This window comes from Petaurus breviceps, unplaced genomic scaffold (assembly GCF_028583685.1).
Source record: "Petaurus breviceps papuanus isolate PSGF00001 unplaced genomic scaffold, PetGlider_PUasm1.0 90617, whole genome shotgun sequence".
Classification (NCBI taxonomy): domain Eukaryota; kingdom Metazoa; phylum Chordata; class Mammalia; order Diprotodontia; family Petauridae; genus Petaurus; species Petaurus breviceps.
This window is the reverse complement of record NW_027187287.1, coordinates 5,562,553-5,578,790: the sequence shown is the minus strand read 5'-3', so window position 1 is coordinate 5,578,790 and position 16,238 is coordinate 5,562,553. Positions and strand designations below refer to the sequence as shown.

General features: G+C 36.6%; 1 protein-coding gene across 5 annotated transcripts in view; it reads left to right on the top strand.

Annotated features, from left to right (window-relative positions):
• RNF213 (ring finger protein 213) overlaps nt 1–16,238 on the top strand; it is a 208,271-nt gene that overhangs the window by 98,145 nt on the left and 93,888 nt on the right. For all 5 annotated transcript variants that reach the window (XM_069064114.1, XM_069064116.1, XM_069064115.1 and 2 more), the window contains 5 exons: nt 1,727–1,907; nt 9,121–9,294; nt 10,026–10,175; nt 10,496–11,085; nt 12,371–12,533. In XM_069064114.1, the coding sequence (XP_068920215.1) occupies nt 1,727–1,907; nt 9,121–9,294; nt 10,026–10,175; nt 10,496–11,085; nt 12,371–12,533 (1,258 nt within the window). The remainder of the gene's footprint in view (nt 1–1,726; nt 1,908–9,120; nt 9,295–10,025; nt 10,176–10,495; nt 11,086–12,370; nt 12,534–16,238) is intronic.

Sequence of the window (16,238 nt, the reverse complement as noted above, 5' to 3'; positions counted from 1 at the left end):
GTAGGACTCCTTCTTCACTAATTTTCCCAAATAGTTTGTAGAGTATTGGAATCAATTGTTCTTTAAATGTTTGATAGAATTTGCTAGTAAATCCATCTGGCCCTGGAGATTTTTTCCTAGGGAGTTGACTGATGGCTTGTTCAATTTCTTTTTCTGAGATGGGGTTATTTAAGTAATTTACTTCCTCTTCAGTTAATCTGGGCAACTTGTATTTTTGTAGATTGTCAAATTTATGTGCATACAATTGGGAAAAATAATTCCTAGTTATTGTTTTGATTTCCTCTTCATTGGAGGTAGATTCACCCTTTTCATTTTTGATACTCATAATTTGGTTTTCTTCTTTCTTTTTTTTTTTATCATATTGACTAAGGGTCTATCAATTTTGTTGGTTTTTTCATAAGACTAGCTCTTAGCTTTATTAATTCAATAGTTTTCTTAATTTCAATTTTATTTATCTCTCCTTTGGTTTTCAGTATTTCTAATTTAGTATTTAATTGGGGATTTTGAATTTGTTCTTTTTCTAGGTTTTTTAATTGCATGCCCAATTCATTGACCTCCCTTTTCTCTAATTTAATCATGCATGCACTCAGGGATATAAAACTTCCCCTAACAACTGCCTTTAATGAATCCCACAAATTTTGGTATGTTGAATCATTTATTATCATTCCTTTAATGAAATTACTGATTGTTTCTATAATTTCTTTTTTGACCCACTCATTCTTTAGGATTAAATTGTTTAATTTCCAATTAGTTTTTAGTCTGTTTTTCCATGGCCCTTTATTGCATATAATTTTTATTGCATCATGTTCTGAGAAGGATACATTCAATATTTCTGCCTTACTGCATAGAATTGTGAGGTTCTAACGTGGTCAATTTTTGAGTATGTGCCATGAACCACTGAGAAGAAAGTATATTCTTTTCACCTGATTCTCTTTCACCCAGGTTCCACAGAGTTCCCCCACTAATCTTGCATGCTGTTCTTTGTGTTTGTGGGTTAAGAAGTCTGGAAATCACTGCAGCTGCCAGTGATTCAGTTCCCTGAGGCCTGCTCAGGCCTTGTCTGTGTCTGGTGCAGCCCATGTCAGACTGCTCTGCTCCAAGCCCAGTGCGATATACCCTTCCTTTAGGCCTTCTAGGTTGTCTTGGGCTCAGACTGTCATTTTGTGTGTTCTGCAGCTCTAGAATTTGTTTAGAGTCATTTTTTTCAGAGGTATTTGAAGGGGTTTGTGGGCTAGCTCAAGGAAGTTCCTGCTTTTACTCCACCATTTTGGGCAATAGTACTCTTTACAGATTTAAAGTCACACAGCATAGCAGTAGCTTATTCATTAAGATGATCCTATTTAATAAGTAGGTATATGTAAAGTAAACCTCTAAATATTTGATAGAGAATTACATGTGTTTGTTTTTTCCTTTCTCTTGGCCCATTTTTTGACTGAGAGGTAGAAAACAAAGATAGAAGTACTTGAGATCCTTATTTTCTCCAAAATGTTTTTTTTTTTCCCCTCAAGCCTTCATATTTCTAGTAATAGGAGGAAGGGAGGGAAAGAGGCAGCATGCATGAATAGGTGAGTTAATGCAAATAAACCAACCTTACTTTCCTTATGGATTATTGACCATGTTAAACAGATTTTCTTTTAGACACCTGAATTGCTTTAAGTTAATGACCTTGCTGGGGTATTTCTAAGATGCATTTTGTTTTGCTTTCTCTGTTTTATATCTTTTGTAGTCTCAGACCAACATCCTTGATCTGTTATCCCATCACAACCTCAGGAAATTTGGAACTCTTGTTTCTGCTGTCATCACTAAGTCCTGGCCAGAAAAAGATGGGAAAAAAGTGGATGATTTGAGTGAGGTTTTGCAGCACCTGCTCACCTGGCCAGATGTCAAACATCTCTTCAACTTATATGGTATGTTCTGATCTGTACTTTGTTGGCTTAACATTCTCTTGAGTGTGAGGTGAAAATAATCTTGGCTTAATGAATCACCATGGTGATTTTTTTGCTGATAAAGGGAGGAATTAATCTTAAGCAAAATAGACTTTCAACTACGAATGGACAAAAATATTTATAGCTTTTTTGTGCTGGCAGGCAGTTGAAGAGGTACCTATTGATTGGAGAATTGTTGAACAAGTTGTGGTGTATGAATATGATAGAATACTTTTGTGCTATAAGAAATGATGAAGGGAATTTTTTTTCATATGAGCCTTGGAAGAAGTGAGGAGGGATAGCAATTCTGCATGGGAGATAGCCACTGAAAAGACCTGGATTCTGGAGATGGGAATGTCATGTTTGCAGATGAGCAAGGAGGCCAGTGTTTTTTGATTGTAGAGTATGTGGAAAGGAGTATAAGAGTTCTGGATAGACTGGAATAGGCCAGATTATGAAGGGAAATCAGGAAAGGCTTCTGATGGGATTTTAGTTGGACCTTGCAAGAAACCAGAAAATCCAGGAGATAGAGATGAGAAAGGCGAGTAGTCCAGTAATTGGGGACAGCCAGTAAAAATACCCAGAGTTTGGGATGTACAGTGAACAAAAAGGAGAACATTGTCACTGAATTGGGATTTGGGGGTGTGTGGGGGAGGAATGAGATTTAAGAAGACTGGAAAACTAGATTGTGAAGGACTTTGGATGCCATTCAGAGGACAGGGTTGACTTGGTCAGATTTGTTCTTTAGGAAGATTGATTTGATAGCTGAGTAAAGGATGGACTGGAGCGGGAAAAAACCAGTCAGGGAGACCAATCAACAGGCTATTACAGTAGTCAAGGCACAAGGTCATAAGGACCTGCATCAGGATGGTGGTAGTAGTAATAACTTCAGTTTTGGACATGTTTAGTTTAAGATGTCTAGGAGACATCCAGTTTGAGATTCATTAGGCAGTTACAGATGCAAGACTGAAGGACAGGAGTTAGGTAAGAGCTGGATAAATAGATATGAAAATCATTTGCATAGAAATAAAAACTAAAACTATGGATGCAGATTACATTAGCAGGTAAAATGGTGTGGGGAAAAGAGAAGCGAGTCCTGTACAGATCCTTAGGCTTTGTTTGTTTTCTTTACTAGTTTTTTAGTAAAACTTTACTAGGGGGCCTCAACTTTTCCTTCTCAGAGCTAGATAAATCTAGCCATAAAATAAATGAGAAAGAAATGAAGGAGATGAATCTTAGAAAATCTTAGAAAATTTAGATCTTAGAAATTTTAGATAAATTAGAATCTTAGAAAATCTTCGAAAAGTTGGATATGATAGACCTCTGAAGAAAACTGAATGGGAATAGAAAGGAGTATAGCTTTTTCTTAGCTGTACATGGTACCTTCATGAAAATTGTCCATGTATTAAGGCATAAATACTTCATAACCAAATATAGAAAAGCAGGAATATTAAATGCACCCTCTTCATATCATAATACAATAAAATTTATATTCAGTTAAGGGTCATGGAAGGATAGATTAAAAATTAATTGGTGGGGCGGCCAGGTAGCACAGCAAGTAAGAGCACTGGCTCCAGTGTTGAGAAGACCTGGAGATCGAATCCCGGGCTCAGACACTTAGCACCCACCCAGAAACACCTGGCCGTGTAACCTTGAGCAAGTTACTTAACCCCGATTGCTTAGGGGTGGCCAGGTGGCTCAGCGAATAAGAGCACCAGCTCCAGTGTCGGGATGACCTGGATCAAATCTGGGCTCAGATACTCAGCACCACACCCAGAAATAACTGGCCGTGTAACCTTGAGCAAGTTACTTAACCCCGATTGCTTTAAAAAAAAAAATTAATTGGAAATTAAATAATCCTGAAGAATGAGTGAGTCAAAGAACAAATCATAGAAACAATCAATAATTTCCTTAAAGAGAATGACAATGAGACAACATACCAAAACTTGAGGGGTAAAGCCAAAACAGTACTTAGAAGAAAATTTATATTTCTAAACACATACATCAATAAAAGAAAGAGCAGATCAGTGAATTGGGCATTCACCTAAAAAAAAACCTAGAATAAGAACAAATTAAAATCCCTTAATTAAACACCAAAACAAATCCTGAAAACCAAAGGAAAGATTAATAAATTGATAGTTAAAAAACCCCTAATGAATATATTGAGCTAATAAATATAATTAGGAGCTGGATTTATGAAAGGTTTTTTTCAATAAAATAGGGTTAAACCATTGGTTAACTTTCTTTTTTTTTTTAAAAGCAATGGGGGTTAAGTAACTTGCTCAAGGTTACAGGGCCAGTTATTTCTGGGTGTGGTGCTAACTATTTGAGCCCGGATTTGATCCCCAGGTCATCCTGACACTGGGGCCGGTGCTCTTACTCACTGAGCCATCTGGCTGCCCCTAAGCAATTGGGGTTAAGTAACTTGCTCAAGGCCAGGTGTTTCTGGTTGGGTGCTAAGTGTCTGAGCCCGGATTTGATCCCCAGGTCATCCCGACACTGGGGCCGGTGCTCTTACTCGCTGTGCTACCTGACCCACCCCGTTAACTTTACTTTTAAAAAAGAAAGAAGAAAATCAAATTAATAGTATCAAAAATGAAAAAGTTAAATGCACCACCAATGAAGATAAAATTAAAGTGATTATTAGGAATTATTTTGCTCAGTTTTATACCAGTAAAACTGACAGTCTAAGTGAAATGGATAAAAATATTTACAGAAATATAAATTACCTAGGTAGATTAACTGAAGAGGAAATAGAATACTTAAATTACTTTGAAATTGAACAATGGATTTACAATGTAATTCTAGAAAACTTTAAAAAAACAATTAGTCTCAATACTACAGAAACTATTTGAAAAAAAAAATAGGTAAAGAAGTCCTACCAAATTCTGTTTATGATACAAATATGGTTTTGATACCTAAACTAGGTAGAATCAAAACAGAGAAAGAAAACTCTAGACCAGTTTCTTTAATGGATATCAGTTTAAAATTTTTAAATAAAATACTAGCAAGGAGATTACAGCAATATATCAACAAAGCTCATACACTGTGACCAGGTGGGATTTATAACAGGAATTTGGGGCTAGTTCAATATTAGGAAAAGTAGCAGCATAATTGACTACATCAGTAACAAAACCAGTAGAAATCATGATTATCTCAGTAAATGGATAAAAAGCCTTTGACAAAATACAATATCCATTTCCATTAAAAATGCTAGAAAGCATAGGAATAAATTGAGCCTTTTTAAAAATAAGTAGTATCTATCTAAAACAAAGAGTAAGCATTATCTGTAATAGAGATAAATTTGAAGCCTTCCCAGTAAGATTGGGGTTGAAGCAAGGATGTCCATAATCACCACCACTGTTATTCAGTATTATATTAGAAATTTTAACTGTAGCAATTAGACAAGAAAAAGAAATTGAAGGAATAAAAATGGGCAATGAGGAAACAAAACTATCATTCTTTGCAGACTATATAAATATTTGCAGACTTCATATAAATATGAAGACATATTTATAGAAACCTAAGGAATCTACTAAAAAACTGGTTTAAACAATCAACAACTTCAGCATAGTGGCAGGATTTAAAATAAACCCACATAAAGGACCAGCATTTCTATTTGCTACCAACAAAACCCAGAAGGAGCAGATAGAGAAATTTCATTTAAAACAACTCTAGATAATATAAAATATTTGGGAATCTACCTACCAAAACAAAACCCATGGACTTTAGGAACATAATCATAAAACACATTTCACATAAATAAAAACAGCTCTAAACAGTTGGAGAAATATTAATTGCTTATGGGTAGCCTGAACCATTTAATAAAAGTGACAGTTCTGCCTAAATTAATTTACTTATTTAGTACCATGCCAATCAAACTACCAAAGAATTATTTTATAGAGCTAGAAAAAAAATAACAGAATTCATTTGAAAGAACTAAAGGTCAACAATATTAATAGAATCATTGAAAAAAATGTGAAGCAAGGCAGCCTAAGAGTTCCAGATTTCAAACTATATTGCAAAATGTTAATCATCAGAATAATCTGATGCTAAGAAATTGAGTGTTAGATCAGTGAAGTAGATTAGGTAAATGAGCATAGTAATCTAGTGTTTGATAAACACAAAGATTCAAGCTTTGGGGGTAATACCTCAGCATTTGACAAAAACTGCTGGGAAAACTGGAAAGCAATTTGGCAGAAATTGTGCATAGACTAACATCTCACACCATATACCAAGATAAGGTCAAAATGAATAAGGATTTAGACATAAAGGTTGATATAAATAGTGGAGCATGGAAAAATATACCTGTCAGATCCATGGCTAAGGGAAGAGTTTTTGACCAAAGAAAGGTAGAGAAGGATCATGGGAAATAAAATAGATAACTTTATGTGGAATTAAGCTTTTGCACAAACAAAACTAATGGAGCCAAAACTAGAAGGAAAATAGAAAACCAGGAAAAAAATTTTTTTCAGTAATTTTCTGTGATAAAGATGTTTCCTAAATCTTTAGGGAACTGAGACAAATTTGTAAAAATGAGATCGTTCCCCAATTGATAAATGGTCAAAGGATATAAACAGGCAGTTTTCAGAAGAAATCAAAATTATCAGTAGTTGTGGGAAAAAAAATTATCTAAATTATTACCGATTAGTGAAATGCAGATTAAAAGAGCACTCAGATATCACTTTACATCTATCAGATTTACTAACGTGACAGAAGGAAATTGACAAATGCTGAAGGGAATGTGGAAAAATTGGGAAGCTAATATGCTGTTGGTGGGGTTGTGAACTATTTAGAGAACAATTTGGAACTATACTCAAAAGATATAAGATCGTGCATACCCTTTGACCAAACAATACCATTACTGGGTCTACAATACAGAGGGATCAAAGAAAAGGGAAAATGACTGATTTGTACAAAAATATTTATAGCAACTCTTTTGTAGTACAAAGAATTGGACATTGAGGGGATGCTGCATCATCAGTTGGGGAATAGCTGAACAAATTGTGATATATGATTGTGATAGCATATTATTGTGTTATAATAAATAATGTGCGCGATGGTTTCAGAAAAACCTGGGAAGACATATGTGAACTCATCCAAAGAGAAGCAAGCAGAGCCAGGAGAACATTTTACAGAGTAATATTGTAAGGCTAATCAGTGGTGAAAGACTTAGCTACTCAGATCAAGACAGTGATCCAAGACAATTCCAAAGGACTCATGATGAAAATTGCTATCCACCTCCAGAGAGAGAACTGATGAACTCTGAATACAGATTGAAGCATACTTTATTTTGCTTTCTTTTTTTTTCTTATTTTATTATCTACTTTCTTTTGCAACATGACTGTTGGAAGTATGTCTTACATGACTTCACAATAATCTTTATCAAATTGCTTGCCTTTTCAAGGAGGACGTCAGGGTGGAAGGGAGATAATTTCAAACTCAAAATTTTTATAAAATTATTTTTAAAATTTTACATTTAATTGGGAAATATTTAATAAAATAAATAAAGATTTGTTTAAAAAATTTGATAGAGGTGAGAAAGAAGACATATGGGTTATCATTGGCTGATGCCTTGGCTTCCTTATTTTCATAATGATACCATCTGTTATATTTTCTGTTCTTTTAGAATCTTTTCCTTTATGAAATGCTGAAATTTAATTTCTAAATACCTTCAAAATGATAAGCACAGTTTTCTTTTCTGTGTGGTTGATCTGATTCTACTATTCTTTATGACTTCATCTTATTAAGTGTCATTTCAGCTTACTGATAGAATCAGTTACTAACATCCAGATGTCATGGTGCCACTGTCATTGATAAGGAAGATAGATTGCTATACATATGGTGACATATTTGTATAATTTTGCATATTATTTGTTGTTCTCTTTCCCGTTTCATTTAAAAATATTGTGATTAGCACCAGCCCTGGAGTCAGGAGGACCTGAGTTCGGTTCCAGCCTCAGACACTTAACACCTACACCTACACACACACACACACACACACACACACACACACACACACACAAACTAGCCATGTAACCTTGGGCAAGTTACTTAACCCCAATTGCCCTCCAAAAAGCAAAAAAAAAATATTGTGATTATCTGACTTAGTTGGGTTTTACAAGATTTCTGCAGGCTGTTTTCCCCTTTTGCTGTCCTTTGCTATTTTGTGAGGAGATATTACTGGTTGAAGGTAAAAGCTTGAGGCTTGATATGTAGATCTGGTAGTCATCTGCATCAATGTGGGAACTGAAGCCAGGGGAATAGATGGAATCCCCAAAAGAGGGAATATAGAGAAGTAGCAGAGAAGATCTAGCATACAGGCTTGGATGCCCATACTTAGGATGCAGGAAGAAAACATTGAGCCATTAAAAGAGGAGTCAGTCAAATAGGAGAACTAATAGCAGAACAATGCCATAGAACCCAAGGAAGAGTCAAATGTCCATGAGGTCAGTATTGTCCAATGCTATGCAATGGTTAAGGAAAATGGGGATGAAGAAAAAACCATTAGATTTGGCATTTAAAATGTAATTAGTTATCTTGGAGAGAATATTTTTCTTAGAGTGGTAGAGTCAAGAGCCAGATTGCAAAGTATTGAAGTCAGTGAGTAGTAAAGTGAAGCTAATGTGTATGGATCTCTTTGTAGGAGCCAGATTTGAACAGGGAGGAGGAAGTTTTGATATTTAAACTATTAGTGTTCATTGTTCTGAATGCACAGTTTATTACACTGCTCTTGGTTTTTACCACTGGAAAGCATTACATTTATGAATAGGGAAGTGGCTAGGGAATTCATTAAAGGGCCCCACCTCATGGATAGAAGTGGATAGACCCAGTGATACAATAGAGCAATGACTTTACAATCAGGATTCAGGTTCAAATCCTGGCATAGCCATTTCTGTCTAAGTGATCTTGGACAAGTCAGTCCTTCAGGGCCCATTTTCAGTTTCTTCACCTCTAAAATAACAGGACTGTACTTGATGCCCTCCATAACTCCTCTACCTCTAAATCTATAATCTGTGAGCCTTGAGGTGAGTGAAAGGTTTAAGTGATGTAAGAACGTTAGGTATCAGTTGATCCTCATATAGAGGAAGAAAGAAAAACCTTGCGTTCTGTGTGGACTTAGACTAGAAAGAGAAATAGAAAAATTTTGAAAAACTTGCTATGTTTAAAAATTGCCCTTTTTTTTTTTGGACAGGAAGTGATGAGAAGATACTGGAGGAAATTACACAAGATGCTAAGAATTTGATGGCCTTGGCTGACAATGTGTTTATTATAGTTACTTCTGATCTTCTGAGTAGAAAACTTTTAGTTAAACATATGGACCTAATTGAAAAACATAAGAAACAAATTCTTCACTTATGGAAATTAAGTAAGTAATTAATTTAGGATATGGGTTTGAGATTGATAAAAGTTTACTGATCATCTTAGTAATAATGGTGTTCTTTGTGTATTAATAATGCAACTTAGCAAATATTTATAATGCCTACTATGTGCAGAGCACTGGAAATACAAAGAAAATTAGCTCCTACCCTCAAGGAACTTTATTTTTGCTGGGGAATACAACATATATCTAAGTAAATACAAAGCAGTAAAATTAGTTTCCAGAAGTAGAGAGTGTTAATAAGTGAAGAGAATCAGGAAGGGGCCCATATAGGTGGTGACATTTAAATTGTACTTTGAAGAAAGCTAGAAATTCTACAAGATGGAGGAGATGAGGGAATGTATTCTAGAAATGGGTGACTGTTTCTTCAGAGGCACAAAGTAGGAAATGAGATGTATGGGGCACAGTGAGCAAGCTATTTGGACTTCCATTAAGAGGCACGAAGAAGAGTTAATAAGAACTAAGGACTGTAATGTATTCTGTGTTCTCGAAAATTTCTAGTTTAGGGGTGATGCTTATGATGTTCAGTAGACTGAGGTCAACAGTGACTCATTGCTGGCTATGAGCATTTGGATTGAAGTAGCATAATAACCCTTAAGAAGCTGTAGTTTCTTGGATATCAGTGATAGAGTATACAAAAGAGGGGCAAAAATTAAGCTGTAATTGAGAATAATTAAAGGATGTATGTGTCTGTTATCATTGGACATTTTATTTTCCAGAAAACAATAATCTTTTGCTCCAGGAGAAAGAGTTTGATTTAGAAGAAGTTCTAACTTGGAGAATCTCTGAATTACAGTATTTAAAAAGAGAGCGAAAATTTGTGGAAAGTCTCCTGAAGTTGTGTCGAAAGGTGAAAGAAATGGTAAAAGGTGATATCCCTGATGAGTTTACATTTTTTTAAAAAATAGCCTAGAGGGCTAGAGGTTTAGGGGTAAATATAACTACAGAGGTTGATTTCCATAGAAATAATTCATTTATCTTAACAGTTGAGGAATAAGTTAAGTATTGGAAAAGAAGGTTCTTTCCAGCCTATTAGGGGGAAAAAAGCCCTAGAAGAGCTTTACTTATTTTAAAAATATTATTTAATTGAGTAGTAGGTTGACAGGTAGGACAAATATAATTAAGTGTTATCTCAAAATGGTGGTGAGGTTGGACTTCTGAACTTTTAATTTTTGTTGTTTTTCTAAAGTGGACTTTGGAGATATTGAAAAGAAACATTTGGAAGATGTTAGTAAGAAGAGAATGGATGAGGCCGTTACAGTGAGGCTTTCCCATTCCCCTGCTATGTGTGAGTACAAGACCTATTACAATCTGAGCCCCTGGTTACTGGACATGGCCAAAAAAGTTGACTCTTTAAAAGATAGCCACGTCTTCCAAGTCTGTTGGGAGGAAGAAGCCCAGTCGCTTGGGGAGAATGACGACAACTCTGAGATGCTGATTCTGAACCTTGAGAATGTATATGATGTCTTATATTCTCCATGCTACAAAAGGTTTCATACGCTTTATAAGGATCTGAAGTCTGGAAAGCTCACATTTGCTGAAGTAAATTCTGTTTTCAAAAACTTTGTAAATAAGTATGATGATCTTACCAAGGACCTGAAGACCATGTGCAGGCTGGATCCCGACGACAGGCAGGCCTGGGTCAGTAAGCGAGTTGGGCAGATCAAGGAGTATCACCACCTGCATCTGGCTGTTGATTCAGCCAAGGTCATCTACAGGGTGAAAGAGGATTTAGGTCTGACTGGCGAATTCAGCGTGCTTCAGACGCTACTAAGCTTTGTAAGTATATATGGAATTGTTTTGAGGTAATCTACCTTAAAAAACTGTTGGGGCATATAGGCTTCTCTGACTGTTTAAAGCCTCCCAATTTCATAGGCTGATCCCTTTGTCAAGAGGCTTTCCTTAAGAGTATTGGGATTTTCTTTCTCTCTAACTTATACTGCATATTTTGCTCAGAATACCCAAAGGGTTTAGGTTTTTAACTCTGAATAACATTTAAGAATTTATGTAACTGATCCTTGGTTGGTAACAAGGAATTTGTTGCTAAGAGGGGATACTGGCATTGATAGATTAGGAAGGAAAAGGGATTTTTTTACTATTAGGATTTTCAAAGAGGATGACCTTAATTTTCTTGGAAAGCCTCTCCTATCACTTCATCTATATGGAGGGGAACCTGATTCCTAAAGGCCATGCCCCTAGGGTATGAATTTGGTGGGTCCTGCCAGGCAGAAAAACCTCAGAATGCAGTTCTGGTCACACTCCATTGTTTGGGGACCAGCCAAGCTAAGTTCAGAAACACTTTGCAAACCTTACAACTGTATATAAAGGCTAGTGATGATGATCATGATAATGTACCATGTTCTCCATTGTGAAGGATTTAGAATTTCTGTAAGGGAAAGGAATACTCATAAAATTGAAACATGGATCTTTGAGCAAGTTTTTGTGTTATTTAGGAAGATCTTTGTTGTTGTTCAGTCATGTCTTTGTGAGTCCATTTGGAGTTTTCTCAGCAAAGATACTGGAGTGGTTTGCCATTTTCTTCTTTAGCTCATTTTACAAATGAGGAAACTAAGGCAAACAGGTTGAAATGACTGGCCCAAGGTAACACAGGAAGTAATTATCTGTGGCTGGATTTGAACTCTGTAACATGAGTCTTCCTGACTTTAGGTCCAGCACTCTCTCTACTGTGCCACTAGCTGTGCCCATTTAGGGAGATAGGAACAGGTTAATTTCTCTCCAATGTAGTAAAACAGTTTACAGATAAAATTTTATCTTCCTTGCATTACCCTAGCTCCTAGGTTGTGCTCTGGCTCTAGCCAATAGAGCATTTGATATGATAAATTTTGTTTTAGATGTAAAACAGAAAAAATTCAGGGGACTTCAAAAATAACCCCTTTCTTCTTCAAGCGTGACACCTGTTCTTTTTGCCATGGCATCTTACAAGATCCCTAAAAGTTCAGGAAGTTCAGAGAAGGAAATGCCATGTGGTAGACAAAGCTACCAGCCCCTTTCTAGTATTGTATGTGGTTCATTCCCAACTTGCAGCAAGATTTTTGCCTTACAGACTGATAAATTTAATTCTGCCAACGAGAAATTGGATCGCATCAGCAGCCAACTCATAGAGGCCAAACAATTGCTACAAGATATTGATGAGACCCGGCGTCAGTGTCTCGAAGAGATCTCACTGAGAAAAGAATTCATTGGCTGGGTCAAAGAGGCTCTTGAAGGTAACACTGAATGAATTTTAGGATGCCAAGAACCCAAATAAAATTTCCCTGATCCACTAACACTAATCTTCTAGTTAATTAACTATGTGATCATAAGCTTCTCAGGGCACACTCCTTTGACCATGTGTAGCAGCAAGCACCCTAGCATACCCAGGATGGCTTCTAGCATAGGTTCTTTGATCTGCTTTTTTTTTTTTTTTTGCTTTTTGAAGGGCATTTGGGGTTAAGTGACTTGCCCAAGGTCACATGGCTAGTAAGTGTTAAGTGTCTGAGGCCAGATTTGAGCTCAGTCTGAGGCGGAATTTGATCTCAGGTCCTCCTGACTCCAGGGCTGGTGCTCTACTCTCTGCGCCACCTAGCCGCCCCTTGATTTGCTTTTCTAAAGGAAAGCAACTCAAAAAGGGGTTAGTTAACAAGCTTACTTTAATCAATTAAACATATATCACTTACCTAGTTCAGGGAAAAAAGTCAGCACCCTCAACGTCAGAGAATACAAACAGAAGTTACAAGCAGACAAAAATACAGACAGAGGAAATAACACAGTTCAATAGACAGGACTAGCTGTCTAGCCATTATATCCATCTGTAGTTAGTCACCAGAGAGAGAAGCACCAATATCTGAGTTTTCAAATGGGGCGGGGGGCTCAATGGCTGCCCAGAGTCTTATCTGGCCAAATCACACAACTCTTTCCAAAGTGAGCCCCAAAGAAAAACCTTGCCTCAGAGGTATATATATAATCTTCTCTAGGGTTGGAGAACATCACAGTCCTCATGACGCACTTGACTACAAAGTAAGAAAAATTGTGCCTTCCCGAAAAACAAGCCTCCCTCAAAGCCAACTTCTCCTGTGGGCTCTTCTCCACCCTTCAGCAAAGTCTTCCCACTATAGACTCCATGTGACCACATTCAGCCTATTAAGGGGCAGAGTTTATTTTTATATATTTATTTATTTTTTAAGCAATTGGGGTTAAGTAATTTGCTCAAGGTTACAAGGCCAGGTGTTTCTGGGTGGATGCTAAATGTCTGAGCCCAGATTCGATCCCCCAGGTCCAATCCCGACACTGGGGCCGGTGCTCTTGCTCGCTGTGCTACCTGGCCGCCCCCAGAGTTTATTTTCAAATCAGGAAAGATCCTCAACTTCAATTTGGACTTATTAAGGGGCAGGGAAGAAATTCAAATTCCCATTACCTTTATACCAGGGTAGATAGACATCTTTAACAGGCTCTTAGATAGTCTAAGCCTGTCCCTGAACAAAAGTCTTCTCTACAAATTACCTGGCAAGTATTCATCCCGCCCAGGGGTGGGGAACCTTAGGCCTCAAGGTCATGTGCAGCCCTTTGACTGAATTCAAATTTCATAGAACAAATCCCTTAATAAAAGGATTTGTTCTGTAAAGCTTGGGCTCAGTCAAAGGACCCACTGAGAACCTAGAGGGCCACATGTGGCCTTGAGGCTGCAGGTTCCCCACCCCTGATCTAGCCTTTACTTAAAGGCTTCGAAGTTAGTGCCCTCAAATTCTAAGGCAGTTCATTCCATTTGCCATCCTAATAATCCTGTCAAGCAAGGAAGTGATATTAGTATGTTAAGACCTGTGCATCTTGATGACATACTAAATCTCTGTGATTATTCTTTTTTCTAACTGGTTAGTAACTTTCTTCAACAATAATCTAGAATGAATGTAAGTTATTATCAAGCTCGCTAATGTATGGCTACCATGAATGACACTTCAATTCATGATTTTCAGAAGTGGGAAGAATTGACCTTTTTTTCATTCCCTATCATTTCACCTCTTTTAAGTGCTTGCAGTTTCCTGGGATATAGTTAGTCTGGATCATCTTGGCAAGGGCTGCAAAGTACTCTCCTTTATCTTATCTTATCTTATCTTATCTTATCTCCCTTTTTATTCTGCATATCAATGCCTTGTTAGTCATTTTCTCCTGGACTTTCTAGGTCATAGATCATTTTCCTTGACAGAGAAAACAAACAAGAATTGAGTTGTTCTGTAATTTTTTGATCATGTGTTATCCACCCCAGACAATGGTCTGACCCTCGTGAATCCTCCTTTCTCCAGGGCAGCTAAAGTAAGATATTTGCTGATTGTCCTCTTTCTATCTGTGGTTTTTGTAATTAAGAAAAAGTTTTAGGATCATTTTTCACACATTGTCTTCTTCTCCCCCCATTTCCACAGTGAAACTTTTTTAAAAATCCCATTTTTTGTGTGGGTGTTAAGTGTCTGAGGCTGGAACTGAAATTGGGTACTCCTGACTCTGGGGCCGGCGCTTTACTCACTGTGCCACCTAGCCACCCCCTTAATATTTATTTCAATTAAAAAAATAGATTAACATTGAACAGCATTGTGACCAACTGAACTTTCATGGTAACTATTTTGATTTTAATTAATATCAACACATCAAATATCCTAACCATTTCTTTTTTTTGTCACCCTTTCCAAGACTATTGCAGGATTTTTTGTGTCTATCTTCATTCATTTTTACTGTTATGGTTGTAAGTGTGTATGTTTTATTTTGAATCTGCATTTTTCACTGTGAATTAAGGGTCTTCATTGATTTCTTTATATTTTTTGTACTCTTGTTGGCATCACAGTTACAGTATCCCATTATCCTAAAAAAACACAGTTTATCTTCCCATTTCCCTAATGTTGTATGTTTACACTTTTTAGAAATTATTATTATTGAACATTTCTAGGTTTTGGAAATTGTGTGATACTTCTATAAAAATATTAAAACTTAACTTTTAAAAAAATTTTTGATAAAACTTTCAGGGTATATTCCCAACAATGGAGTGTTGTATCAAAGAATATGGGTCACTCATTGTCACTAAATACTATTAGCTGGACTAAGCCTTGATTGTGGGGAGAGGAAGGAAAAGGGAAAAGGGAGAAGAGAAAAAAAATCAGACAGTAAAAATAGTTGGAGATGGGAATAAAAGAAGTAAAAAGAGAAGGATAAGTCATAATGAATTGTAGTGTCTTTAGTAGTTGACTCCTATGTTACTCAATAGCTCCTATGATCCTTAGCAATTGCTTACTCTTTTTTATAGCCTCAGTGAGGTTTACAGTATATATTTAATTGATCCACAGGATTCCTATATGGTAGATAAATAGGGCATAAGCAGTTTTTAATTCTGCTTTTTTTTTCAAATGCTTTATTAACTTCTGATTTAACATCATTCATTTCTACCAGATTTTGAGTTACAAATTTTCTCCCTGTTTTTCCCCTACCCACCCCCCCAAAATAACAGTCCCACAGGACATCCCCTCCTCCAATCTGCTCTCTCCCATATTTTCTCCCATACCCCTTTCGACTTTTCCAGTGGATCTCTATGCCCCAGTGCCTGTATATCTTATTTCCCAATTACATGTAAAATAGTATTGATAATAATACACACACACACACACACACATATACATACATACATATTTGAATATTTGATTTTAAACCTTTGAATTCCAGATTCATTCCCTTCCTTCCTTGTCACCCATTCTTACTGGGAAGATAAGCAGTTCAGTATAGGATGTACATGTGTGGCTAATGCAAAACAATAACATAGTAGATAGATTGTAAAAGACTGACTATATTTCCCTCCCACCTCCCACTTGTCCTATTCTCTGCTTTGATCCCCTCCCTTTTCAAAAGTGGGTGCTTCCAACTTCCCTCCCCCCCCCCCCCCCCCCCCCCCTCCCCCC